At 43.3% G+C, this 27,940-nt stretch overlaps 1 protein-coding gene across 3 annotated transcripts; it reads left to right on the forward strand.

The window, feature by feature from the left end:
• Positions 1–45: 45 nt before the first annotated feature.
• On the forward strand, positions 46–27,730 carry gareml (GRB2 associated, regulator of MAPK1-like). Of its 3 annotated transcripts, XR_003598456.1 has the most exons (8): positions 46–378; positions 8,038–8,178; positions 14,159–14,289; positions 14,706–14,871; positions 20,717–21,546; positions 23,158–23,327; positions 24,178–24,974; positions 27,661–27,730. XR_003598456.1 is itself a non-coding variant. In XM_028040386.1 (7 exons), exons 1-7 carry the CDS (start codon positions 267–269, stop codon positions 24,767–24,769), a joined length of 2,142 nt encoding a protein of 713 aa, XP_027896187.1. In that variant the 5' UTR covers positions 46–266; the 3' UTR covers positions 24,770–26,824. The 3 variants fall into 3 exon arrangements, 2 of the variants coding, with proteins under 2 accessions (XP_027896187.1, XP_027896188.1); XM_028040386.1 differs by lacking the exon at positions 27,661–27,730 and having other exon boundaries at positions 24,178–26,824; XM_028040387.1 differs by lacking the exons at positions 46–378; positions 27,661–27,730 and adding an exon at positions 5,511–5,998 and having other exon boundaries at positions 24,178–26,824.
• Positions 27,731–27,940: the final 210 nt, after the last annotated feature.

Genomic DNA, 27,940 nt, shown 5'->3' on the forward strand with positions numbered 1-27,940 from the left:
GCTTACTTTCATGCGTGGGGGCGGCAGCAGGCAGAAACCGGTTGACGGAGAGGGGAAGCGCTGCCTCCCTCCTTCCCTCCCACCATCCCTCCTCTCTGTGCGCACCGAGCTCCGCTCCGCTCCTCTTCTCTCTCCTGCATTATTCAAACATGGCGAAACTCTTTGCCATTATCCCACCTCAGTCACCGTCCTCCGCTTCAGCGCTACCGTAACCATCTTTACCGTAACCGCTGCCGTTATCTCCGGCCCCGTGATGACCCGGGAGGATGGAGAAGTTGTCGGCGAGCCTGTCGGAGATCACTTGGAGCCCCTTGGCGCTGCCGCTGGACGCGGTGGTCAGCAAGTACCGCCTGCCCACTCTGGTCCGCTTGGCCCACGGTAAGACACAACCGGCGCCCGTGGGTGCTTAAAAAGTTTTCGCCATTTGCCAACTTTAAGCTTACAGCGACTTTTCGCCGCGTGTTTGTAGAATTGGCGATTATAAATAATCACAAATGTGATTTTGCTGCTAGCAAGCGAGGAATAAAAAGTTATTAAATCGATATATAAAAAATATTTGTATGAGTTTTTATAAGTACAACTTTGAAGTATTATGAAACAATTGTAAAAATTTAACTGAAGAAATTTAGAAATTTAATAAAATGTCAAGTCGGCCGAAAGATAATGACATCTTCCGGCTTAAAATTTTCAAAATAAATGCACTGACTTGTTTTAGAAAGTTTAGGAAAAAAATTAAAAAGTCAATTAAGTTTATATGTATAGCATATGTCAGCAACAAGGCAGATCAAAGTGATTTACATCATAAAAACAAAAAATAAAAGTCTTAAAAACAGCATGCAGTCACCAATTGAGAAACATAAAATCTTGTCAATTCACTTCAAAAGCAACTGGAAACAATAAAGGTGTTTAGCCTTGATTTAAAGGAACTTTCAAAAAGAAATGTAAGTATTTAAAAGATACACAAGAGATTACAAATTAGTTTGTTGTCGTACTAAGAAAAATGAGTCAAATATAAAAAGAAAATGTCTTTACATTGACTAATATGAAGCATTAAATCATAAATGTAGCTGTTATATGTTGTGTTTTAGCTGAGAAAATGGGATAAACAAATAACATTACTTCCTCATGGTGGGTTAGGTTGCCATGCAGTGTCATTGGTAGATTTGCTCCACAAAGACTTGATGCACAATTTACTTTATAATAATCAGAGAACCTCCTCCATGGGCTGCCACCTTATCGTGGTGGAGGGGTTTGAGTGCCCCAATGATCCTAGGAGCTATGCTGTCTGGGGCTTCATGCCCCTGGTAGGGTCACCCAAGGCAGACAGGTCCTAGGTGAGGGACCAGACAAAGTGCAGCCCGAAGACCCCAATGATGAAGGAAAACCTTGGACTTGGTGTTCCCTCGCCCGGACGCGGGTCACCGGGGCCCCACTCTGGAGCCAGGCCTGGAGGGGGGGCACGATGGCGAGCGTCTGGTGGCCGGGCTTTTACCCATGGAGCCCGGCCGGGCTCAGCCCGAAGAGGAAACATGGGCCCCCCCTCCCATGGGCCCACCACCCGTGGGAGGGGCCAAAGGGGTCGGGTGCACTGTGTGATGGGTGGCGGCCAAGGGAGGGGACCCTGGCGGTCCGATCCTCGGTTGCAGAAACTGGCTCTTGGGACGTGGAATGTCACCTCTCTGGTGGGGAAGGAGCCGGAGCTAGTGCGTGAGGTCGAGAGGTTCCGGCTAGAAATAGTCGGTCTCACCTCGACGCATGGCTCTGGTTCTGGAACCAGTCTCCTTGAGAGGGGCTGGACATACTTCCACTCTGGAGTTGCCCAGGGAGAGAGACGTCGGGCAGGAGTGGGCATACTTGTTGCTCCCCATCTCGGCGCCTGTACGTTGGGGTTTACCCCGGTGAACAAGAGGGTAGGATCCCTCCGCCTACGGGTGGGGGGACGGGTTCTGACTGTCGTTTGTGCTTACGGGCCGAACGACAGTTCAGATTACCCACCCTTTTTGGAGTCCTTAGAGGGGGTACTGGAGAGTGCTCCTCCTGGGGACTCCCTTGTTCTGCTGGGGGACTTCAACGCTCACGTGGGCAACGACAGTGAGACCTGGAGGGGCGTGGTTGGGAGGAACGGCCCACCCGACCTGAACTCGAGCGGTGTTCTGTTGCTGGACTTCTGTGCTCGCCATGGATTGTCCATAACGAACACCATGTTCAAGCATAAGGGTGTCCATATGTGCACTTGGCACCAGGACACCCTAGGCCGCAGTTCGATGATCGACTTTGTCATCGTTTCATCGGATCTGCGGCCGTATGTCTTGGACACTCGGGTGAAGAGAGGTGCGGAGCTGTCCACTGACCACTACCTGGTGGTGAGTTGGCTCCGGTGGCGGGGGCGAAAGCCGGTCAGACCTGGCAGGCCCAAACGTGTTGTGAGGGTCTGCTGGGAACGTCTGGCGGAATCCCCTGTGAGACGGAGCTTTAACTCCCATCTCCGGCAAAACTTCGAACACGTCCCGGGGGAGGTGGGGGACATGGAGTCTGAGTGGACCGTGTTCCGTGCCTCCATTGTCGAGGCGGCCGATCGGAGCTGTGGCCGCAAGGTTGTCGGTGCCTGTCGCGGCGGCAACCCTCGAACCCGTTAGTGGACACCTTCGGTGAGGGATGCCGTCAGGCTGAAGAAGGAGTCCTATCGAGCCTTTTTGGCCTGTGGGACTCCGGAAGCAGCTGATGGGTACCGGCGGGCGAAGCGGCATGCGGCTCGGGCGGTTGCTGAGGCAAAAACTCGGGTGTGGGAGGAGTTTGGAGAGGCCATGGAGAAAGACTTCCGCACGGCTTCGAGGCGATTCTGGTCCGCCATCCGGCGTCTCAGGGGGGGGAAGCGGTGCAGCACCAACACTGTTTATAGTGGGGATGGTGTGCTGCTGACCTCTACTCGGGACGTTGTGGGCCGGTGGGCAGAGTACTTCGAAGACCTCCTCAATCCCACCAACATGCCTTCCACTGAGGAAGCGGAGCCTGGGGACTCTGGGTTGGGCTCTCCAATCTCTGGGGGCGAGGTCGCCGAGGTGGTTAAAAAGCTCCTCGGTGGCAAGGCCCCGGGGGTGGATGAGATCCGCCCGGAGTTCCTTAAGGCTCTGGATGTTGTAGGGTTGTGTTGGTTGACGCGACTCTGCAATATCGCATGGACATCGGGGGCAGTTCCCCTGGATTGGCAGACTGGGGTGGTGGTCCCCCTGTTCAAAAAGGGGGACCGGAGGGTGTGCTCCAATTATAGAGGGGTCACACTCTTAAGCCTCCCTGGCAAGGTCTATTCAGGGGTCCTGGAGAGGAGGGTCCGTCGGATAGTCGAACCTCGGATTCAGGAAGAGCAGTGTGGTTTTCGTCCTGGTCGTGGAACACTGGACCAGCTCTACACCCTCAGCAGGGTCCTGGAGGGTGCATGGGAGTTCGCCCAACCAGTCTACATGTGTTTTGTGGACTTGGAGAAGGCGTTCGACCGTGTCCCTCGGGGAGCCCTGTGGGGGGTTCTCCGGGAGTATGGGGTACCGGGCCCTTTGATACGGGCTGTCAGGTCCCTGTATGACCGGTGTCAGAGTCTGGTCCGCATTGCCGGCAGTAAGTCGGGCTCGTTTCCGGTGAGAGTTGGACTCCGCCAGGGCTGCCCTTTGTCACCGATTCTGTTCATCACTTTCATGGACAGAATTTCTAGGCGCAGCCAAGGTGTTGAGGGGATCCGATTTGGTGGCCTCAGGATCTCATCTCTGCTTTTCGCAGACGATGTGGTCCTTTTGGCTTCATCAGATCGTGATCTGCAGCTCTCGCTGGATCGGTTCGCAGCCGAGTGTGAAGCGGCCGGGATGGGGATCAGTGCCTCCAAATCCGAGGCCATGGTCTTGAGCCGGAAAAGGGTAGAGTGCCTTCTCCGGGTCAGGGGGGGTGTCCTGCCCCAAGTGGAGGAGTTTAAGTATCTCGGGATCTTGTTCACGAATGGGGGAAGAAGGGAGCGGGAGATCGACAGGCGGATTGGCGCAGCGTCTGCTGTCAAGCGGGCGCTGTACCGGTCCGTCGTGGTGAAGAGAGAGCTGAGCCAAAAAGCGAAGCTCTCGATTTACCGGTCGATCTACGTTCCCACCCTCATCTATGGTCATGAGCTTTGGGTCATGACCGAAAGAACGAGATCATGGATACAAGCGGCCGAAATGGGTTTTCTCCGTAGGGTGGCTGGGCTCTCCCTTAGAGATAGGGTGAGAAGGTCAGTCATCCGGGAGGGACTCAGAGTAGAGCCGCTGCTCCTTCACATCGAGAGGAGCCAGTTGAGGTGGCTTGGGCATCTGGTCAGGATGCCTCCTGGACGCCTCCCTGGTGAGGTGTTCCGGGCACGTCCCACCGGGAGGAGGCCCCGGGGAAGACCCAGGACACGCTGGAGGGACTATGTCTCTCGGCTGGCCTGGGAACGCCTCGGGATTCCCCCAGAAGAGCTAGAAGAAGTGGCTGGGGAGAGGGAAGTCTGGGCCTCCCTTCTGAAGCTGCTACCCCCGCGACCCGACCTCGGATAAGCGGAAGAAGATGGATGGATGGATGGATAATCAGAGAACCAAGGAAGCAATAACCATGACTTCCTAATAATAATAATAATAATAATTAACACAAGCATATTTTTGATATGAGTAGAAATGTTTTTCATTTGAAATACAACTATTATGCTTCCTAAAATAATGGTTTAAATAAATTATCTTTTCAATCTAAGATAAAGAGATGAGTCTTTTGCCTGAATAAATTTAAATAAATATCTATTAGGCCAATAATATTCCCAGTAACTCAGGCCAAATCCCTACTGTTGTCCCACTGAAAAAATGTTTTTTAGACAAATAATTTTTAAAAATCAGTGGAAGAAATTTCAAGGCCAAAAAAAGTATATGAAATTCAAGGGAATGGATAATATAATCTAAATAATACTCTCCATAAGTTAGGCCAAACTCCTGCAAACTTTACTATTAATAAAGATATATTATTAATATTATTATTCAATAAATATTTACATTTATTGAAAGAGATTATCCTTTCTGTCTAAAAGAAATAATTGAGATTCAAGACAATAAAATCTAATTTTAATCAATTTCTTGTTTCAGAAAGTGCAAAATGCTTTAGAGTTGTGATGTTTCCATGAAACTACCTTGATTGTTTGTCATTTTTTTTCATGCAATACATCTCAAAGGTGGATTAAGACGCCCACCTAACCCAATATTTACTGTCTACATAAAAATAATGTAGACATTAAATACTTTTCCGTGTATGCACATACTTTAACTCTTTTACTTTTTTAAAATCATTCTTAAGCTTTAGATTGTTTTCTAAAGTTTGACATGAACTAATTAATTTATTTGAACAATATGAACGTGATTATTCCACGTTCTTCTTAATAAAATGCAACGAGTTAATTAATTAACTACCTACAGTACTTTACCAACTCTAATTTATATTGACCAATTCTTTCCACTCTTATTTTGAAATCAGCTTAGGTGTATTTCCGTTGCGTTTTGGGAAAATCTGTCCACCTTGTGGCTCTTGATTCCTCTGTAACAGGGCAGAGACTTCAAGGGCTTCCAGATCAATCCACTCTCTCGCCCACGGAGGATTTCAACCAAACATTTTGATCGCGCACACTGTTTATTCGTCACATGCTTCACTGCCAGAAGATTTTCCACTGTGACCGCAGAATTGCTGTCTTCACTATGGGAACGGGCGATGGGTGTCGCGGCCAAGTTGTTCCAGTCCAGGAGGCCCGGAAAGCCACAAAGTGTCTGTTGTGCTGCTGAAGTGCTGCTCAATCCCATTCATATGCAAATGCTGTAATCTGTCGACGAACGTGGAGAATACTAACGAGGAGCGACGGCGAGGCAAAGCTCCAACTTTTCACCGTGGACAGAGGCGCGCATGTCGGGCTCCTGGAAAAATGCGCACCTCGCCTCCCGGAGACGCGCGTTTTGTTTTGGCCGCAGCACCGGTTGGTGTTTATTAACTGCGCCGCAGTTGCCCCACACAGATCCCTCCTTGTTTGCACTGCCAGATGGCATTTATGTGCAACAACATGACAACTTTCTCAAGTCAACAAACAACAGGGTGATTATTTGCATGCAGAAAGTGCAGTGCGGTTGCGTGAGTGCGTAAGGAGCTAATGTGACGGGGGATTTCCTGCGACGTTATGAATGCTCCAGATTGCACGATATTAAATTATCTAGAAGTCTAACTGACTGCCTGCTACCAAGTACATTTGGCTCCACAAAGGAAATCCTCAGACATCTATAATCCCACAAGTTAGATAAACTTTGGTTGTTACAAAGTTTATCTAACTTCCAGAATATGAAGGAGATAAATAATGAACCACGTTAAAAAAAACGTGGTTACAGATTTGATTGTAAAGATAAGCAACTTTTCTTGTTTTGGCTGCACAACCTGATGAAGATCAACTTATAAATTAAATTAGTTATTTTAAAATTGGTTAAAATGAAAGTAAAATTAATGTATAGTTAGGGTTAAAAGATAAGTTACATGAATCTAAAGTCTAGTTTCCATTAAATAAGAAATGTTTTTAAAATTACTCAACACTTAGTTGAGGGTAAAAGTTTAAAAAAGTTAAACGTTTCTAAGATTTAAGATTTAACAAATTAACACAAGTCTTTATTTCCAGTTTTTATCCAGATTTCAGTTCAACCTTTTTTCATTTTGACATTTTTGTTTACAGGATGGGAAAAATAGAAATGGTCTTTTTTAAAACCAGTGATTAAAACCTCACATCTGACTGTAATGCAAACATTTTAATAGTTTATTGTCAGGTCTGAAATGAAAAAAAGATATTTTTGTTTCTGTATCAACACTCAGTGGTTTCATGTTTCATCATAAAACATTTAATCAGGATATTTTTGGTACATAAAGAGTTTTAATCTAAGACATTTAGATAAAATCAAAACAATTATTGAGCCTCCGTTCTACAGTTTGTACCCAAAAGATGTAGTGTTTCTGTGATTGAGCTGTACCACTGCGCTGTCAGCTGAGATCAGTCCAGTTGTGGCGTTATAGAGGAAGAGGAGGAGGAGGAAGGTGGGTTGTTTAATAGTAGGATGCCAGCTGAATAACAGGGTCCTGATAAGTAGCAGCTAGAGAGTTGGTGAGGCGTTACTGATGGTGGTAATTATGAACACTGAACCCCGAGTGTGTGTGTGTGTGTGTGGACGTCACACTGTAAAACATTTGAGCCACATTTAGTTGTGTCTACTATCTGCTGCTCTTTAAGTCAAATAAATTGATCAAGTTTTAGATTTTGAACCTAACTGTGTGAGTTTGTGAAAGATAAACTTACAGGAGTAAGTTATGTTATCTTTTTATTAATTGTTGAATAAACGAGAGTTTTTAGGTTTGCACTTAAAGAAACAGAAAAGAAGAAAAAGGCAGGAGTGGGAACTATTTCCCAGAATGCTTAGCGGCGTGTTTTTGTATCCTGAGATGGAAGTGTGTTACATTGATCTGACTCTGGTGTGTTAATAAGGAAAGAGTTTATTTTAATGAAGTTCAGTGCAAAGCTTGAAGATAATGTCCTGCTTCAGCAGAGTTCATTGTGATGTTTAATAAAATTCTTATTTTGTTCATGCAATTTGAAACAAGAATTCAAATTATTTTAAAGTAAAATAAATAGTTATTTTAACTTGATATTGTGAGTGAGATATTAGAAAAATGTGTCTCTTTGACCAGGTGAGGGTTTTAATTATTTGTTTTAAATGGCAGCATTAAGTTAAAACTCACTATTCAAGAATAATGAACTAAAAAACAATGTTTAGACAACTTGTCTCTGTTGTTTAATCAACTTCATGAACTTTAATTTCTGAGTTAAAACCAAAACAATTTTCAGCAGGTGGACTTTCATTTTCAAGTTCAACCAACTTCAAATGTTTTCAAGCATTTTCCATCACAGGCCTCCTAGTAAGTGAGACTATAAAAGTGAAATATTTGAATAAATCCCGTCTTTCGTTGTGTTTTTCTGCGTTTCAGGTGAATGCGTGGAGGGTTTGTCGGAGGACAACGTGGTGCTGCTGCACTCCTGCCGTCAGTGGACCACTGTGACGGCCCACAGCTTGGAGGAGGGACACTACGTCATCGGGCCCAAGATCGACATCCCACTGCAGTACCAGGGTCAGCATGGACACTTAAACACACACAGTGCACAGCTGCAGTTTGGTTACTCATAACCATGGAGCCCATAGACAAAGGAATCACCAAGTAGTCGCTCAAAAGTTTATCCACATTCTAACAATTGTCCATTGTTTATAAAATGTCCCATTCTCTCTGGGGGTAAAAATAAATACTCGTTTTATTTTCCGTAAAGGTCAACATATTCCACTTGTTCTATTTCTAGAGGGTTCTGTTTGTTCCTTTTAAAGCAGGCTGGATAATGTCAAAGGAAAGGAAGCTAATGTTGTGTTTTTGTGTTGAAATCTGGTTTTAATTAATTGCTTATTTAATACCAAGAAAAATCTCATCTTGAAAAGCTGGACTGGTCATTGTTCTCTTAAATGACGCTACAGATGTGCAGCAGTTGAGCTCTGAGAGTTAAAAATATCCTAAAGTTCAGTGTTTATTGTCTGGATTAAATGTGGTTAAATTGATGCTGATGTTAGCTTAAATCAACTTGAGATCATTTAAGTTCATTTTTAAAAAGAAATGTAAATGTTGAGATGAATGTAAGTTAGGTTAACCTCAAGTTTATTTAAAAGTTAAGAGAAACTAAACAGATAATACTTTCAAACCCCATACCAGTTTTCTTGACATTACATAAAAGTTAAGTTAAAACCATTTTAAATTAAATTATGCTAAGTTAAATTACTTAATAAAAGATAGTTAAAAGATAGGTTAAGGTAAGACAGACTGAGTTAACTTTGAGATAAGATGCATAAATTTAAAGTCTAGTTTCCATTAAATAATAAATGCTTTTACAATCAAGCATGAATAAGTTTGTTGACATGACACGCCATTAAAAAACATGCGGCTCCATCGTCCTTCTACCACTTCCTGTCGTCTTTTTCGTCTTTTCGTCCAGTAGTAACATCCGGTTGTTGGTCATGTGACGAGAGAAAAAAAGTGTTTTCATTGCAGTTTGGTGAAATGCAGCCGATAAACTATAAAACCTTTTATTGAACGGAAGTTGTTGTTTTTTTTTAATTGCTGTGTTTCTGTTAAGCAAATTCAATTCCAATTTGCGCAACTATATGGTTAATGGAAACACAACGTCTCATTTTTCTTGCAGCTTGTTGTTGACTGGGGCTGTTGTAAAAGAATTGAGTACTCTATCGATCATTTTTCCGATTAATCAAGTAATCAGAACCCGCTCTCTCTCTCTTTACCACCATTTGCTTTGAAACATAACCACGCTGTTCCAGGTGGAAAGAAGCTTTCGTAGTCCAAGCATCGCGTCAGTCAACTCAAAGTGTTTATTAGTCCACCCAAGAAAATAAACAAAACGGACAGTTTGCCGTTATGCTAGCAACAACTCATAGGCGGAAGTGAGAGCGCTGCCTAACACAAATAATAACCCGGCCAGAACACGGTGCCCTAAATAATAAAACAAAATTTAACGAAGCTTCGAGGCAGATCAATTTTCCTCGAGGAATTTTAATAATCCAATCATTTGAGGAATCGTTGCAGCCCTATTATAGTCGGCAAGTTTCACCAAAAGGTTTTTTAACCTTTAGATTTAAAACATAAGTTTTTATCTAGATTTCAGTCTAATCTTTTTTCATTTCTACATTTTTGTTTACAAGACAGGAAAAATGCAAATGGGCAACTTTTAAGCTGTTGTTTAAAACGTCCCTTTTGACTGTACAGCAGTTACTGCAAATATTCTTACTGCTCCCGTTTCATTCATGCCTCCAACCTGCCACCATGTGACCTCCTGCTCATTGACTTGCGGTCTTCCTGCTGAATGAGTCTAGTCAAGATGACCTCACCGGAGCCCATTCTTCCCTCTCACTGCAGCCTCATTATTTGCTGTGTAACTGGATCTTTATGCCTCATCTCCATTGCTTCCTCCTCTGATGCAGCGCTGATGTCACCTCACGCTGCTGCCGCCTCTCAGGCTCTGCTTCGGAAGAAAGAATGAATATTTGCTTGGGAGGAGGGGATGCTGAGATCATCGTCACTTCAGACCATTCACTATTTCACAGTAACCCTGTAAAAAGACGTTTTTACTATTAAAAATTGTATTTGTCAATAAATAGGAGTTGATTTACCAGAAAGTTTACTTTAAAATCGCTTAAATAAGAGCTCAGAATCAGACAGTTTATCATTTTATTGTCTGTGACTGATGTTCAGCGGGTCAAAAAAGATTTCTATTTTAAATGCATCAAAACTACATCTGCATGATATATTAAACTGTAATTGTTTTTCAGTGTATGCAATGTTGCATTTACAGAGGAGTATTTGGACAAATGTATGTCATGGACAGTATAGGTTTTTAGTGATAAGACATAAAAGCTCACTGAGTCTCATAGTCACATTAAAAAAATTGTTGGAAACTAACTTAGCTGTTACGTTTCTAACACCTCAACTTCAAAACTAATTAGAATGTACTAAATTAAATGCACGCATTTTAATTGCCTTTTGACAGTTTATCACCTTTTCTCCAAAAAAAGAAGTGGTAAACATTTCAGAACACAGTACAAAACAAAACACTCCAAATATTAAGGACTTTTAAGACTTTGAATTCCCAGAAATAATGTTAAATAACTTTCAGCTAGCTATATAAATAGAATAAAATAGAATAATAAAGAAAAGAAATAGATAATTCAGGTGCAACAGCATAATCAGGAATAAAAACGTTTTTAGTGTTAAAACAATATATAAAAGACAAGTTTAACAATAACAATGATAATAGTAAAAATATGTGATGATAAAAAAAGTAATACAGTAAAAAGACATTCAGTAATAGTATTGGAAATATGTATTTTCCTCATATTATGTAGCCCTTATTTAAGATCTCCCATCTTTGTTCTTTAAATGCATCTACCAACTTAGATGCATTAGTTTGAGTTTATTAAAGATCAGACAGTTTTTAAGGAAATGTGCTTTGATTCGTAAATGAAGAAAATCTCATTTTAATTTCTCATTGAAAAGGGTTCAAAAGTAATACTTAAATCAGAAAACCTGCAGCACAGTTTTTCTCTCTAATGTTCTTAGAAAGTTCTTAGAAAAAAAAAAATCAAAAAATAAAAATTATAATTGGTGCATCTTTCCTGCTATTTATTTGTAAGAAAAGACAGAAAAAACATTGATTAGATAAGAAGAAAACAACTCAGATTTTCATTCTAACAGAAACCTCTACGTCTATTAGCACCGCTGGTAAAGATGTCGAAACTTATTAAAATAAATGAATCTTTCAGAGATTTCTTTTTTTTTTTCTTTCTGCCAGTTGTTTGTTGATTCTGGCGTTGTGTGTGAATTGTGAGACAGTTATTTTTTGTTTTTGGGTATATGCACCGACTGATGGCACTTTTTAAATTTCGTTGTCCTTGTGACAATGACAATAAAGATTTATCTTATCTTATCTTATTTCTTACTACCTTAAGTTCCTTCTCACTGTGGGCGCTAGGCAAGTATAAAAGACGAGATATGCTAACCAGTTTTTTCCTTACATGCTAGGCTACATGATGACGCGGCACTGTCTCCATGGTTACAAAAGAACACAGAAGGTATGTGGTCTAACTGTCAGTAACCATGGAGACAATGCTGCACCGCCATGTAGCTTCAGGCAGTCGGTAATTTGATCAAAACGTCAGGAGGGAGGAGGTATGGGTTGGTTTCTAAGCTAACTATTTGAAAATTCTGTAAATACCGCCGACATCTATGAGCCCCAACCAGGTGTGTCACGTCACACACAAATTAGCTCGACTCAAACAAGTAGAAGCCATGAATAAAGTGGAAAAAACAACTTTGGAAACAATTTCAGTCGCTCTTCTCCCTCACTTCCGACATGCGCCATGGCGTTGTAAAGAGTCAATAAGAAGAAGTTACGTAAACCTACGTTTAAGGATCACTTATGATCTTTTTAATTATAGCAGGTGTTTTGGCACCAGTGGCCAACCGACAGCGATGAGCTAACGTCTGAGGGATGACTTCATACAGGAAGTCTAAATAAGCCTTGGATGAGAGCAATATAGGTTTCCCCCGGGGGATTAGACAGCAGGATGTCTCCCTCTTCATCCCGCTGACTGCATCCTCCTCCTGACGAGGAAGATGATATAAGGACAGCAGTGGTGGAGAAAGTACTCAAACAATGTACTTAAGTAAAATCAATCAATCAATCAAATGTTATTTGTATAGCACATTTCAGCAGCAGGCATTTCAAAGTGCTTTACATCATATCAAACACAGAAACACAATGCAATATAGAATCAATAATCAAACCACAGCATTAAGTCAAGTTCCATCAATAAATTTGTAATTGATTACATTTCAAATACAATCCTAAACAGGTGGGTTTTTAGTGGAGATTTAAAAGAAGTCAGTGTTTCAGCTGTTTTACAGTACAAATACACAGACAAAAATGTACTCTAGTAAATGTAAAAGTACCACATTAACATTTTTACTTGAGTAAAAGTGAAAAAGTACTGGCTTTTAAAAATACTTAAGTATTAAAAGTAAAAGTACTTGCTGAATGCATTACCTAATCGCTAATACAATATCATTAAGTGTACCTGCTGTATTTAATTTTCATACATCAGATGAACAATGCCAGAGATAAAGCATGTTTTTATTGTGTTTACTCTCTGTAACATAGTTTAGATTTAGATTTGTAATTCCATGCATCATAATTTCAGGGACGGAAACATTTTGTCTCCTGTCCCAACATTTATTTTGAAAGAAATCCAACAGAAAGGGGATGGAAAGAAGGTGGGTGAGGAGGACATGCAACCAGGGAAGAGGCGTTAGGACAGCTGACTAGTCAGGACCACCTAACCCGAGACCAAGTCCAGCGCCCCGCGCTACATCACACAATAAAATGTGGAATATGATCAAAATTGCTTCTCAAATTGATCTGAAAAATCCACAGATCAAACTACAAGTCAACGTTATAACTGACAGTAACTTTCAGTTACTGGTTGCTATGGTAACCACCGACTGTCACGAGCAGGAGAAAATAAGCGAAATTAATTTGAATGACAAATAAGTCAATGTTGACAAACATTCACAACTGTAACATGGTTAAAACAAAATCCTGTTACATGCAAACCTGAGATTCAGCAGTTAATGTTTTTCTATTTATAACAGATAATCCCACAGACACGCTGAAAGTGCTCAAAAAATGCTTGAATTTCAACATTTCAGAGCTGAAAAATCCCTGACGGTGGGTTAGGGTTAGTGTTGTATTGTTTGGTGGAGAGAAGCTGCTTTTTCCTGGGGTTCAGCTTGAATTAGGAGGAGGAAGGCGGTGCTGGTAGAGGATGGGACAGTTTGGTATGCCGCTCTGCCTCCCAGATAGAAAAGAAAAACTCTTTGGTCTTATCTTCACACATCCATCACTTTGTGAGAATAAAGGAGACTCCTCCAAGGCATGTAGTTGTTTAAACGCAACCCAGAGAAGTGATAAATAAGGATACTGTTAAGGCTCGTTGAAACCAAACTGATATGTTGGTTGCATTCCATGAATCCATCAAAGAAAGTTAGCTAGACGGCCAGAAATATCAGCCGCGCAAACGCCAATCCATAAAGGTTACAGTCAGACGAGAGGATGAGAAAAGAAAAGCGACGGTGGAAGAGAAAGAGTTGTATGTGTGACCGTTTCCATGGTGATGTGCCTCTGCTCTGCGTGAAAATGGGGGCCCCTTTATTGGTTGCCATGCCGACACTGTTGGCTGTCAGTTGGGTAAAGTCTGGTGCCAGGTCAAAGGTCATTGAGGTGTCTTTGTATTCTCCTTGTATGCGGTAGACGTACACATTTCCACAAAAACAAACTTTTTCTCTTCCTCTTTCTGCCTTTTACTTCCTTTTTATCCTCCATTGAACTTCCTGTTTTCTTCCTGTTCTCTTCCTGACTTCTTCCTGATTACCGGTACTTCCTTCTTTCTTCCTGTTTTCTTCCCGACTCGTTTGGACTTTGTTGTTTCGTGATGCTCTGCAGGGAAGTTCAAGTTGCTGGATGAGGACCGCGACGTCCGGGATCCGGTCCAGTATTTCTCCAGTGTGGAGGAAGTTGCTGGAGTCTTCCCTGACCGGGTCTTTGTCATGGAGACAATCACTTTCAGCGTCAAGGTGAAAACCGCTCACTTCCTGTTGGGCTCACCTGTAGCACACTCCATGTTCTGCTGAGATTTATAGAGTTTAGAGCCGGGTTCCAACGCAGGCTGGAAATGACCGGAAAAGGTTTTGGAATTTGATTTGTGTGATTTTCAGATTTAATGTAGAAAAAGGAGGAGAGAATATCAATACTCTTATTATCGTCTATCCATGGATGGATGGATGGATGTTTGCAGTACAATTCAGTGAATTTATGTTGTTTGTTTTTTTTACTTTAAATGGGTCAAAAATAAACAAATAATTTGATTGAAAATGTATAGAACCCTGCAGTAAACTCTGGATTGTCTACAGCAGGTCATTTAATGTTAAGTTACTCACTTTTTAACACCTACCATTCAGGCTGATCATGTCCATGTGTTGCTCTGTTCCAGGTGGTTTCCGGGGAGTTCAGTGAGGACAGCGAGTCCTACAGCTTCACTCTGCAGGCTGGAGACGAGCTGTCACTGATGGGGAAGGCCGAGCTTCTGTGTGCCACACCCCCGAAGGAAAAGACGGGACTGAGCGCGCTCCTGAGACGCCTGGGAAAAACTCCAAGAAGTAAGTACGGGAGGCTGTTGAGCTCAAAGTTTTAGGGTATCTGACAAAATTGTTTTACAAGCAGCTGAGGAAGAATTAGACCATAATCTCAGAATCCCAACTTTTTTCTCAGACTTTTGACTTTTATGTCAGAATTCAATTTTTTTTTCTTTGAATTTTGACTTTAATCTCAGAATTTTGACTTTTTTACTCAGAATGTTGCCATTAATCTGAATTTTTTGGAGGGTTTGGGGGAATGTGGACTCTTTTTCTCACAATTCAGACTTTTATCTCAGAATTCTGATGTTTGTTCCTCAAAATTCAGATTTTTCTTAGAATTCTGAGTTTTATCTCAGAGTTCTGAGGAACAAACATCAGAATTTTTTTTTAGTTGTGACTTTTTGGAATAGTATGACTCGTAGCAATGTACAAACATAAATATATTCAAAAAAGGTCCAAAAATATTTCTAAATAGCTATCTAGACAAAGAAGTATACATACATTTAATACAGGATATTTGTTGGATGATTCCATTAAATATAGTATAAAAATACTTTTTTATATAAGTGTTTATTGAAGAATAGTAGAAGAGTGTCCATCCATCCATCCATCCATCCATCCATCTTCCTCCGCTTATCCGAGGTCGGGTCGCGGGGGTAGCAGCTTCAGAAGGGAGGCCCAGACTTCCCTCTCCCCGGCCACTTCTTCCAGCTCTTCCGGGGGAATCCCGAGGCGTTCCCAGGCCAGCCGAGAGACATAGTCTCTCCAGCGTGTCCTGGGTCTTCCCCGGGGCCTCCTCCCGGTGGGACGTGCCCGGAACACCTCACCAGGGAGGCGTCCAGGAGGCATCCTGACCAGATGCCCCTCAACTGGCTCCTCTCGATGTGAAGGAGCAGCGGCTCTACTCTGAGTCCCTCCCGGATGACTGACCTTCTCACCCTATCTCTAAGGGAGAGCCCAGCCACCCTACGGAGAAAACCCATTTCGGCCGCTTGTATCCGCGATCTCGTTCTTTCGGTCATGACCCAAAGCTCATGACCATAGATGAGGGTGGGAACGTAGATCGACCGGTAAATCGAGAGCTTCGCTTTTTGGCTCAGCTCTCTCTTCACCACGACGGACCGGTACAGCGCCCGCTTGACAGCAGACGCTGCGCCAATCCGCCTGTCGATCTCCCGCTCCCTTCTTCCCCCATTCGTGAACAAGATCCCGAGATACTTAAACTCCTCCACTTGGGGCAGGACACCCCTCCTGACCCGGAGAAGGCACTCTACCCTTTTCCGGCTCAAGACCATGGCCTCGGATTTGGAGGCACTGATCCCCATCCCGGCCGCTTCACACTCGGCTGCGAACCGATCCAGCGATAGCTGCAGATCACGATCCGATGAAGCCAAAAGGACCACATCGTCTGCGAAAAGCAGAGATGAGATCCTAAGGCCACCAAATCGGATCCCCTCAACACCTTGGCTGCGCCTAGAAATTCTGTCCATGAAAGTGATGAACAGAATCGGTGACAAAGGGCAGCCCTGGCGGAGTCCAACTCTCACCGGAAACGAGCCCGACTTACTGCCGGCAATGCGGACCAGACTCTGACACCGGTCATACAGGGACCTGACAGCCCGTATCAAAGGGCCCGGTACCCCATACTCCCGGAGAACCCCCCACAGGGCTCCCCGAGGGACACAGTCGAACGCCTTCTCCAAGTCCACAAAACACATGTAGACTGGTTGGGCGAACTCCCATGCACCCTCCAGGACCCTGCCGAGGGTGTAGAGCTGGTCCAGTGTTCCACGACCAGGACGAAAACCACACTGCTCTTCCTGAATCCGAGGTTCGACTATCCGACGGACCCTCCTCTCCAGGACCCCTGAATAGACCTTGCCAGGGAGGCTTAAGAGTGTGACCCCTCTATAATTGGAGCACACTCTCCGGTCCCCCTTTTTGAACAGGGGGACCACCACCCCAGTCTGCCAATCCAGGGGAACTGCCCCCAATGTCCATGCGATATTGCAGAGTCGCGTCAACCAACACAACCCTACAACATCCAGAGCCTTAAGGAACTCCGGGCGGATCTCATCCACCCCCGGGGCCTTGCCACCGAGGAGCTTTTTAAACCACCTCGGCGACCTCGCCCCCAGAGATTGGAGAGCCCAACCCAGAGTCCCCAGGCTCCGCTTCCTCAGTGGAAGGCATGTTGGTGGGATTGAGGAGGTCTTCGAAGTACTCTGCCCACCGACCCACAACGTCCCGAGTAGAGGTCAGCAGCACACCATCCCCACTATAAACAGTGTTTGTGCTGCACCGCTTCCCCCCCCTGAGACGCCGGATGGCGGACCAGAATCGCCTCGAAGCCGTGCGGAAGTCTTTCTCCATGGCCTCTCCAAACTCCTCCCACACCCGAGTTTTTGCCTCAGCAACCGCCCGAGCCGCATGCCGCTTCGCCCGCCGGTACCCATCAGCTGCTTCCGGAGTCCCACAGGCCAAAAAGGCCCGATAGGACTCCTTCTTCAGCCTGACGGCATCCCTCACCGAAGGTGTCCACCAACGGGTTCGAGGGTTGCCGCCGCGACAGGCACCGACAACCTTGCGGCCACAGCTCCGATTGGCCGCCTCGACAATGGAGGCACGGAACACGGTCCACTCAGACTCCACGTCCCCCACCTCCCCCGGGACGTGTTCGAAGTTTTGCCGGAGATGGGAGTTAAAGCTCCGTCTCACAGGGGATTCCGCCAGACATTCCCAGCAGACCCTCACAACACGTTTGGGCCTGCCAGGTCTGACCGGCTTTCGCCCCCACCACCGGAGCCAACTCACCACCAGGTAGTGGTCAGTGGACAGCTCCGCACCTCTCTTCACCCGAGTGTCCAAGACATACGGCCGCAGATCCGATGAAACGATGACAAAATGACAAAGTCGATCATCGAGCTGCGGCCTAGGGTGTCCTGGTGCCAAGTGCACATATGGACACCCTTATGCTTGAACATGGTGTTCGTTATGGACAATCCATGGCGAGCACAGAAGTCCAGCAACAGAACAACGCTCGAGTTCAGGTCGGGCGGGCCGTTCCTCCCAACCACGCCCCTCCAGGTCTCACTGTCGTTGCCCACGTGAGCGTTGAAGTCCCCCAGTAGAACAAGGGAGTCCCCAGGAGGAGCACTCTCCAGTACCCCCTCTAAGGACTCCAAAAAGGGTGGGTAATCTGAACTGTCGTTCGGCCCGTAAGCACAAACGACAGTCAGAACCCGTCCCCCCACCCATAGGCGGAGGGATGCTACCCTCTTGTTCACCGGGGTAAACCCCAACGTACAGGCGCCGAGATGGGGAGCAACAAGTATGCCCACTCCTGCCCGACGTCTCTCTCCCTGGGCAACTCCAGAGTGGAAGTATGTCCAGCCCCTCTCAAGGAGACTGGTTCCAGAACCAGAGCCATGCGCCGAGGTGAGACCGACTATTTCTAGCCGGAACCTCTCGACCTCACGCACTAGCTCCGGCTCCTTCCCCACCAGAGAGGTGACATTCCACGTCCCAAGAGCCAGTTTCTGCAACCGAGGATCGGACCGCCAGGGTCCCCTCCCTTGGCCGCCACCCATCACACAGTGCACCCAACCCCTATGGCCCCTCCCACGGGTGGTGGGCACATGGGAGGGGGGGCCCATGTTTCCTCTTCGGGCTGAGCCCGGCCGGGCTCCATGGGTAAAAGCCCGACCACCAGACGCTCGCCATCGTGCCCCCCCTCCAGGCCTGGCTCCAGAGTGGGGCCCCGGTGACCCGCGTCCGGGCGAGGGAACACCAAGTCCAATGTTTTTACTCATCATTGGGGTCTTCGGGCTGCACTTTGTCTGGTCCCTCACCTAGGACCTGTCTGCCTTGGGTGACCCTACCAGGGGCATGAAGCCCCAGACAGCATAGCTCCTAGGATCATTGGGGCACTCAGACCCCTCCACCACGATAAGGTGGCAGCCCATGGAGGAGGAGTAGAAGAGTGTGAGAATTTAAAAAGTAAAGCAGCTAAAATGACTGATTCTTATGTTGTAAATCACTGTTTTTTGTGAATATATTTAAATGTACCATATACTCTGTATATGTCTTTACATTTCTTGATTTTTTTTATTGATTTGTTTGAAATTAAGAAAACATATAACTATTTTATGGATTTAATGCTAGTGACATTTCACCTCAAGCTAACTTCTGAAGTTTAAAAACTCAATTTGAAGAGTCAGAAACCTGATTGGTGTAACTTTGCTTTTCTTTTATAAGAAAGATTAACTGCTTGGTAAGAAAACAAAAACAAAACTTCATGAGCAAACAGTTTTGCAATTTAAGAAAAACTGTTGTCAATAGAAATTGCAAAGAATTTGAGGATTTCATCATCTGCAGCACATAATATTATTACAGGATTCAGAGAAACCAGGAGGATCTTTGTACACAAGGGACACGGATAAGAATCAATTTCTAATGGTAGTGATTTTTAGGCCCTCCGGCTGCGCTACATTAATAAAAAATGTTTAAACTCTGGCATGTGAGGAAAAAACACATCTATAAACGCAATCCAGAAAGGCCTCTGCCTCAACTTGCCTCTAGTTGGTCTACGACGGATTGAGGTGAAGCGGAAACTGCTTCGTAACCTGATGAATCTGTAATTCTTTTTGGAAATCAGGAACATTGCGAGCTGCAGGCTAAACCGCCTGAGAAAGAAAACATCTCACTTTAAAAGCTGCACCAACAGCTCTCCAGGGCTCCCAGATTCTTAGAATGTTGTATAAAAACGCGCTGATGCAACGTATTGGTAAACATGTACGCGTGTTACTGATATTGAATTCCATTGACTTTTGTTTTTCATTCTAAATGTTTAATTTGTTTTATTTTTGAACGATTTGCAAATGATCAGTCTTTGGTTTTCTTGCAGCAACTTTATCTACAGTTTGCGTCAATGTTTGCAACACTGCAGAGCTGAATCTTTATAATTTAGATATCAAGAAACTACACTTTCAATGTTTTAAGCCTTTAACGTCCGTTATTGCAGTTTGTAGCAATTTAAAGTTTAGTTGTTTTCTAAAAAACTTTAGATTCAGAGCGCTTTGCAGAAGTATTCACACCATTTTGGCATATAACAACCACAAACCTATGTGATAGAACAAAATGGAACAGCACTGAATTGCAAATCGGACAGAAAACAGATTTCAAAGTTTTATAAACGAAAATCTGAAAAGTGTGGCATGAACACTGTGGATTCATATTTTGTAGAATCACCTTTCAGAAACGATGACAGCAAACTGGTGACAAAATATGAGAAAGTTCAAGGGGTAAGAATACTTTTTTAGGGCTTTTGATTAGGTTTTAGAAGTTATAAAAAGTCTTTAAATTGAATTAAAACGTCCAAAATATGTCAAGATTTTGCCATGTAGTTTATATTTGTTTTGCATCTTCTATATACTTTTATTTTTTTCTGTAATCACCATTTCCTATTTTCTTGTTTTGGTGATGAAATTGCTATCAAAACATTTCAGTTATTGAATCCAAAAACTGAGCAGTTTCAAAAACCTCCCAATTGTTTAGTCACACTGCACCGTTACCTAGCAACCCAAGCCGAGTTCCAACACGTTTGGTCAGCTGCTGGAAAAGACAAGTGTTTTGTTGTTTACTTACCATTCAGAAAACACTTAATGCATTATTATTTATTGTGCAGAAGGTTCTACTTCTGCTTGTCAAAGATGTACGGTTGTAAAATCGCATAATCTGTTTGCAGCCATTTTTATGTGCGAAGAATGATTTTGTGCAAAAACGGTGATTTGTTTAGGCCATAAATATATCCTAACCTAAGCGTTAAAGCGTTATCAGGTTTTCACACCTCTCTCTGATTCTTCAGGTAAGACGCCCTGTCTGGTCTGTATGAACCACCGCACCAACCAGAGTGTCAGCCTGCCCTTCGGTTGCCGCGGACGCTTCTGCACGCGTTCACCCCTGGAGCAAGGCATGCTGGGAGGGGAGCACACAGTCCGCAGCATCATCGAGAGAGTCCGCCTCCCTGTGAATGTCTCGGTGCCTTCACGCCCACCGCGGAACCCCTACGACCGCCACGGCGTGCGCGAGGGCCACCGCTACAAGCTGCTGAACATCGTCAGCAAGACGGTGGTGCTCTGCTTGGTCCTCCGGCGGCAGGAAGTGTCTCCCTCGCACTTCCTGCTGTTGCGCTGCATGCCTCGCTTTAACGCGGCCGAGGCCTCCGTCCACACGGCGGCGCTGGAGAGCCTGCTGCTGAGGCACGCCTTCGACCCGGATGCCTACTCTCGGGCGGTTAGAGAGACGCGTCCGGAGCTGGAGTGCATGACGGAGGAGTGCGTGAGCCCCCGGCGGTCCCGGCTCTGCGTGTCGGGTCAGGACTCGCTGGCACCGTCGCTCCAGCGGCTCTCCATGTGCGGCTACGTGGGCGGGCTTTCTGAAAACTCTCTAGGGGCGAGGTTGGGCGAAGGACCCGGTGACGAAAGGGAGTATGTGACTCCCGATTGGACTGAGGACGAGTTGAGGACCAATGAGGAAATCCCTTATGAAGAACTCTGGACCAATCAGAACGCAGAGAGTTTGGGGAAAGAACCAAACCTCATTTCCTTCCACACGTCTTCCTCGTTGGATGGGTCTCTTGGTACCGTGGTGACCAGAGTGTCTACCCCACCACCTATACCTCCAAAATCTGATGCTGTGAGTGTCTTCTGGGTTTCATCTGTCCTCAGCTGCATCCGGCTTTTAGAAGCTTGAATTATTCATATATAAGAGCTTCTGAAGCTCCTGAGACGCTTACAGACACAAACCGTTTCCAGGAAACTTTTCTCTTAACAGAATCTTAGAAAACTCAATTCATACAGATTTGACAATTAAAAGGAAAACAGCTACAGGTTAGGACAATTGGTTTAATAAATGGTTTGGTTTTCTGATTGATTCTCAGTTTTACTGAATGTTTTATGAAAGTTAAATTCAGTTTTAAGATCCTAAAAATGAATTAATGTGATTTTTTTAATAGCAATGTGAGTTCAAGTAAGAGCTTGTTAATAAAGACAAATAGAGACATGATTAAAGGATCAGAGAAAAATATTCACATTGATTCTAACTTGGAATCAAGAGAGGAAGGAGAGGAAGAAGGAAGAAAATAGGAAGGAATGAAGAAAGGAATAAAGGAAGAAAAAAGTAGGAGAGAAAGAAGGAAGGAAATAAGTGAGGAAGGAAGGAAAGACAGAAGGAAGAAAGGTTGAAAGTAGGGAGGAAAGAAAGAGCAAAGAAAGAAAGGAAAGAAGCAAGGAAGGAAAGAACAAAGAAAATAGGAAGAATATTGGATGGTAGGAAGAGAGGAAGGAAAGGAACATAAAATAAGGAAAGATGGAAGAAGGGAAGAAAATGGATGAAATAGTGAAGGAAGGGATTATGGGAGAGAAGGTGAGAATTAAACACAGAGGGAAATGAAGGAGAAGAAAATGGCCAGAAATAAAGAGAGCAAAGGTGAATAGATAAAAAGACAGCAAATGAAGTGGGGAAGAAAGGACAGATGTAAGGAAAGGATTAATGAGCTCATTCAAACTAATTCTGCCGTTTTTATTCACCAACAACTCAAGCAGTCAGATAGTTTTCAATATCTAGTTTCATAAACCAAACAAAACTTTTTTTTCTTCCAGTGGACAAAATGTAAGTCGATTTATTAGAAATAAAAACATATATAATCTATATACAGTTTATCCTGTAGGTCAAAGCTGTCCCTCTACATTCATGTAGAAAACTAGATTATCATTTACTAAACTTCTCTCTTTCTCTGTGTGGGTGAAGACATCTGCTTAGCAACTAAATTACAGCCTCTCCAACAGTCTTCTTCATTCCCTGATATTTAGCCTGCCAGAACAATGGGCTTGCATGTGTGTGTGTGTGTGTGTGTGTGTGTGTGTGTGTGAATCACGTGTTTATATTCTCATTGGGACCTATTTCTGTCTGTGGGTTTGTGGGGACCACTGCTTTTTGTGGGGACATTTCTTGGGGGAAATGTTTTTGGGTTAGGGGTTAGGTATGTGAGGATTAGAGTATGGGGTAGGGTAAAGGCTAGACATGTAATGGTAGGGGTTGGGGTAGAAAATGACTGGAAATCAACGTGAAGTCCCCACAAGACACAAAAACACGACTGTGTGTGTGTGTAGTAGAGTTTGTTTGAGGTGTAAAGGTCACCAAGTTTGACATTTACCAAGTCGAACACGCACAGTTAGAAGTGTTGGGCGTTCACTTTTTTCCCTGATGCATGTGTGTTATACTGTGTGTGTGTGTGTGTGTGTGTAGGTGAGGGAGGAGTGCCGCTACTTGCTCGCCCCTCCGGTGCCGCCTCGCTGCTCTAAAGAAGGCTCCGTCTCCAGTCCGACCCCCAGCCCGCCGGTTCCGCCTCGCTTCCCCAAAACCTCCACCTCCCCGAGGCCAAACCTCTCCTTCTATTCCTCCGGACTGCAGGACAGGTGCAGTAAAACCTGCGTTCAACAAGTGCTGGAAATGCTTACATTTATATTCAGCATTGTCAAGGTTTAAGTATTTGATTTCTGTGTTAAGTTCTTGAAAGTACTTGATTTCCAAACACAGTTTTGTAATAAAGTGTAAAATAAATGTATCAGCTCTTTGGTTATCTAGCAACTCACTCATTCTTTGGTTACCTAGCAACGACCTGTTGAGTAACTGGAACAGCAGCAGTTTAAGGTTTTGCCACTGTGCCTCATAACTGCTCAAAAATAACAAGTAAACAAAACAATAACGTGAAGTGAAAAAAAGAGGAAACACAATATTTCAGATTTTAGATTTTAAAAAATATCAACTGACATGAAACACTAATATCACGATATGTCCAGCTATGATTTTAATAAACTTTATATTTTTTAAACTTCAGTGTTTGTGTAGATAAGGCTCTGGTCATTGAAACAAATTAGATCTTGTAGTGCATTTAACTGAAAAGGTTTAAATGATTGTTTTGGAAAAGTCCCTTAAGCCTACCCTCTTAATTGATTTTTCTTGGATGCAAAAAGTTTAATCTTGTAACTAACAGATCGATTTTAATGATGAAGAATGCGTAAGTTAGAACACATTAATCCCTGATGGAAAAGAGTTTAGAAAGCATCACAGAATTAAAATATTCTACTGAAGTCATGGTATTTGTTGGTTTTGTTGTTCCTTTTTGAGAAATTAGCCTTTTTACTACTAAATCACATTTTATAATAGCTCATTTTTTTGTTATTTAATAAAAACGAAACTTTTTTGTTTCCAATTTGCTTCAAATATAAGGCTTAAGATTTGTTGGTATATGTGTTTGTTTCCCAGCTGCTCCCCCTCTCCGGACGCCACCCTCTACTGCTACCCATGTTCCTGGGCCGACTGTCCCGCTCCTAACCCGGCCAGTCCGGACCCGGCCTCCACCGCCCCTGCAGAAAACACATCCAGCTCTCAGCCTGCGCAGGCCACCTGGGCGGAGCCCTGGGTGGAGTCCTTCACATCCCCCACACCCCGACTCCGGCCGCCGCCCCCACAGAGCCGATTTGCACCGTTTGGCGCGTTGAACCCCTTCAACCGCCAGTCGCCTTGCCCATCACCCGAACCCGTGACAAATGATTCCTCCAGAGGCGCGGAAGGCGGCGGGACATCATCGAGTGCTGCTGATGGGTCCCCCTCTCCTCCTGACCCCACCTGGAGGCCACCCAGTGACCTTTCTGCTCTGTCACTGGAGGAGGTGTCGGCGTGCCTGCGGTTCATCGGCCTGCCGGAGGCGGCGGTGGCCGTCTTCCAGAGGGAGCGGATCGATGGCAGCCTTTTGGTGCAGCTGACTGAAGACATTCTATCACACGACTTCCACCTGAGCCGCCTCCATGTGACCAAAATCACTCAGTTCATCCAAGGCTGGAGGCCCAAAATCTAACCCTACCACCCGAGTAATGTGCCTGATGGCGACTCAGCCGTCCTGAATGTGCCTTCCACTGTGACCCACTGGCTGCTGAGCCCCTAATGAAACCACGCCCCCCTGTGGCTAAACTGCAGAACTGATTCTTCACTCTAACTGCAGATTTTAATTAGATTTTTCTCTGAATTTCAGACTGGAAGTAGTTTACTAACATTGGCTCCAGGTGAGAATTGAATAGACAAAAATTCCCGCTTTAGTTTTTATTTTAATTTTCGACAGAACAGCCTTTAGACACCAGGCGGAGTTCAGGGGCCATGAAACAGGAAAAAAAACCATTTTATTTGAAGTGGGTGTGCATAAGACTGACATGTTGCAGTCATAAACATGAAATACGCGTCATGAATGTGCAAGACTGTTGTCCTTAAGTGTCACTCAGTAAACAATGACATTTTTAATGAAAAGTCACATAAAAAGTGTCACTTTTATTGTAAAGTTTCATTAAACGTTGTAAATAGTGACACTTTTAATGTCACTTTTCATTGAAAGAATCATTATTTCCAACTTTTAAAGCAACTTTGCACTAAAAGTGACACTTTCATTGTGACTTTGCATTAAAGGTGTCTCTATTTACAACTTTTAATGAAACTTTGCATTAAAGTTGTCTCTTTAAATGCACTTTTAGATTAATAGTTACTCTTTTCACGCGACTTTGTAAAATGTCATTATTTACCGAATGACACTTGCTGACAACAACCCTTCAAACACAGTGTTCCCAAAAAACCATTGAAAATTCAAAAATGCTTTTTTGACCCCAAAGGAAAATTAAATGTTGTTTTAACTCATGTTAATTCAACATTATTCAGAGTTCTTGTAAATGTGGGCAGGAAGGATCTCCTGTAGCAGTATGTGTCACGGTGAATTTGAGGAAGCCTCTGACTGAAGATGCTCTGTTTTTCAATGACATTTTCAATATCTTGAAAGAAGGCAAAAATTATTTTGACTTTTTTTGTAATTTCTAGTTATTATTATTATCATTGTTATGATAGGTACTCAATGAGTTTTGGTTGATTAAACCTAAACTTATGACCAGTAGGACGAGTAAAACTGAAAATATCCTTCAAACTGGTTTCCCTTGAGCTTCTGTGGGATATAACTGGAATGAATGGAGGAGCTTAGGAGCTAAAAAAAACAACAACAGCTAGTTAAACTAAATCAATACAATAAAAACAAATACAACGTGTTGTTAACTCTATAAGTAAAAAATTGGGGTTAAATGTTCAGCCATGAGTGTCTGGGCTTTTCTGTGCTTCACTGCATTGGCACTGCGGGGAATCACAGCATAACATTATCGATAATTTTAGTTACATTAATTTGCTTCAATGACACATTAATCTGTTTTTAGTTTCCCCAAACCTGAGAAATTAGTTTTTATGATATACCTCAAATTTCTTGTTCTGTTATGCTTTATTTACCCAAATAAATGTAACTACAATTAAATCTCTCTTTGTCATTATTTCACAACATTTAAAACTTAAATTAGAACAACTTAAAGTCCCAGTAAATGTAGACAGATTGCAGATTTCTGGCTGATCACCGATCTTTAAAAAACCTAACCTGCTAACTTATTAGATAGTTTAAAGTTTAAAGATCTTAATTCGATTCTGTGAAGATTTTTTTTAACCATAATTATTGATTCAGTTCAACAAATAATTGCCCTACTAATCCAGATGTATCAAATTTGTAGATATATATACATATATGTGTAAAAACAAAGACTTATTTTCTATTTATAGAATAATAAAATGGCCAGATGTGTCTGGACAACTATGAAGGTGCAATTTCTGTTTTTCTATACTTGATTGTCTATGATTGTATTGTTGCGGCATTATGTCAGTTATATTTCACTATAAAAAAGTTTATGTTCCCTAAACTCAGTGGTCTATAGACGAATGAAAAAGCTACTTAATGATGTTTTTGAAATCTGCTCCTTGTGTTACTTTACAGACTGAAGTAAATCAGACGAACGATGCAGAAATAAATGAGTGATGTGCGAAATAAAACAAACTAAATGAGTTTTGATATGTTTTAGCTGAGCTGAAATCATCAACATGCAGTTTGTAAACGATGAAAACAGTCACTCAGTGGTTCAGTCACTATGCTGATAATGACAAAATTTAGACAAAATTTAATTATTAAATAGTGAAGCATTTGTTTTCTGGGGGGTGAGGTGGGGTGGGGTGGGGAGGCACCAGCACCCCTCCCGATCTCACTAGGGACAAGGGTGTTAGAATATGGATGGATGGATGGATGATCTTGTGTTTTTGCAGTAAGACATAAAAGTCACAATTCATTTGAACACAGAGGAGTTCCACATACTGTACATTGCATGTCTTGGCAAGCTATTGTAAATAAAGAGAACAGACAAAACATAAAGTATCTAGATTAGAGCACTGGATGAAAGTTCAAGATTGGACTTAAATGGACAAATAATCAGTATAAAAATATAAAATTACTACTCCTGATTTTAATTTTAGATCTATTCAGATAAATAATCCCAATAGGACTGCAAACTGAGTTTTAAAATGATGAAAACCATGAGAGATCTCAAAATGCAAATGGAAATGTTGGAAATTTCAACACTTTTCAATCTGTTATAAATAAAAGTGGCTGTTTTTTAAAAATGTTCTCTGTACTTATTACCTTATAATAGATCCTGTTCATTTCACTTCAAGATACTTTACTCCAAAACGAATCTACAAAACCTTAACAGCTTTCAGTGTTCCAGTACAACAGGCTATTTCAAGATTATTTAACTCTGGATCATAACATTTGTTCAGTCTTGGATTTTGTGCAATCCGGAAAAGTCCAGTGCAACATTTGTGACATTAAACTATCCTTCTTCTCTGCAGGCATCACCCAGAGGAACTTTGAAGAAATGAACTCAACAGGTCCAGAAAAACAAATAAAATAGTATCATGAGAGTTGCATACTTGTGTCACTGTTGCCCAGAAGAAGACCACAGAAAGGCAGCACTGTTTTTCTTAAGTGAAGCTATAAAGAAATGCCACTGATACAGTAGAACATACCCAGAGGGCGGTCCAGCTGGCACATGTCTCCCTTCTCCAATATTTAAATCTGATATCAGCCAAAATGATTGTCTTGACCTTAATATACTCAAGTGTAACCCAG

This window comes from Xiphophorus couchianus, chromosome 15, assembly GCF_001444195.1.
Source record: "Xiphophorus couchianus chromosome 15, X_couchianus-1.0, whole genome shotgun sequence".
In the NCBI taxonomy this organism is placed as follows: domain Eukaryota; kingdom Metazoa; phylum Chordata; class Actinopteri; order Cyprinodontiformes; family Poeciliidae; genus Xiphophorus; species Xiphophorus couchianus.

Bases quoted from the DNA above. Each gene is read 5' to 3' on its own strand.
- gareml (XM_028040386.1), top strand. From the start codon at position 267: ATGGAGAAGTTGTCGGCGAGCCTGTCGGAGATCACTTGGAGCCCCTTG. The intron at 21,547-23,157 runs GTGAGTGTCTTC...GTGTGTGTGTAG, and splicing joins TACCTCCAAAATCTGATGCT to GTGAGGGAGGAGTGCCGCTA. The intron at 23,328-24,177 runs GTGCAGTAAAAC...TTTGTTTCCCAG, and splicing joins TCCTCCGGACTGCAGGACAG to CTGCTCCCCCTCTCCGGACG.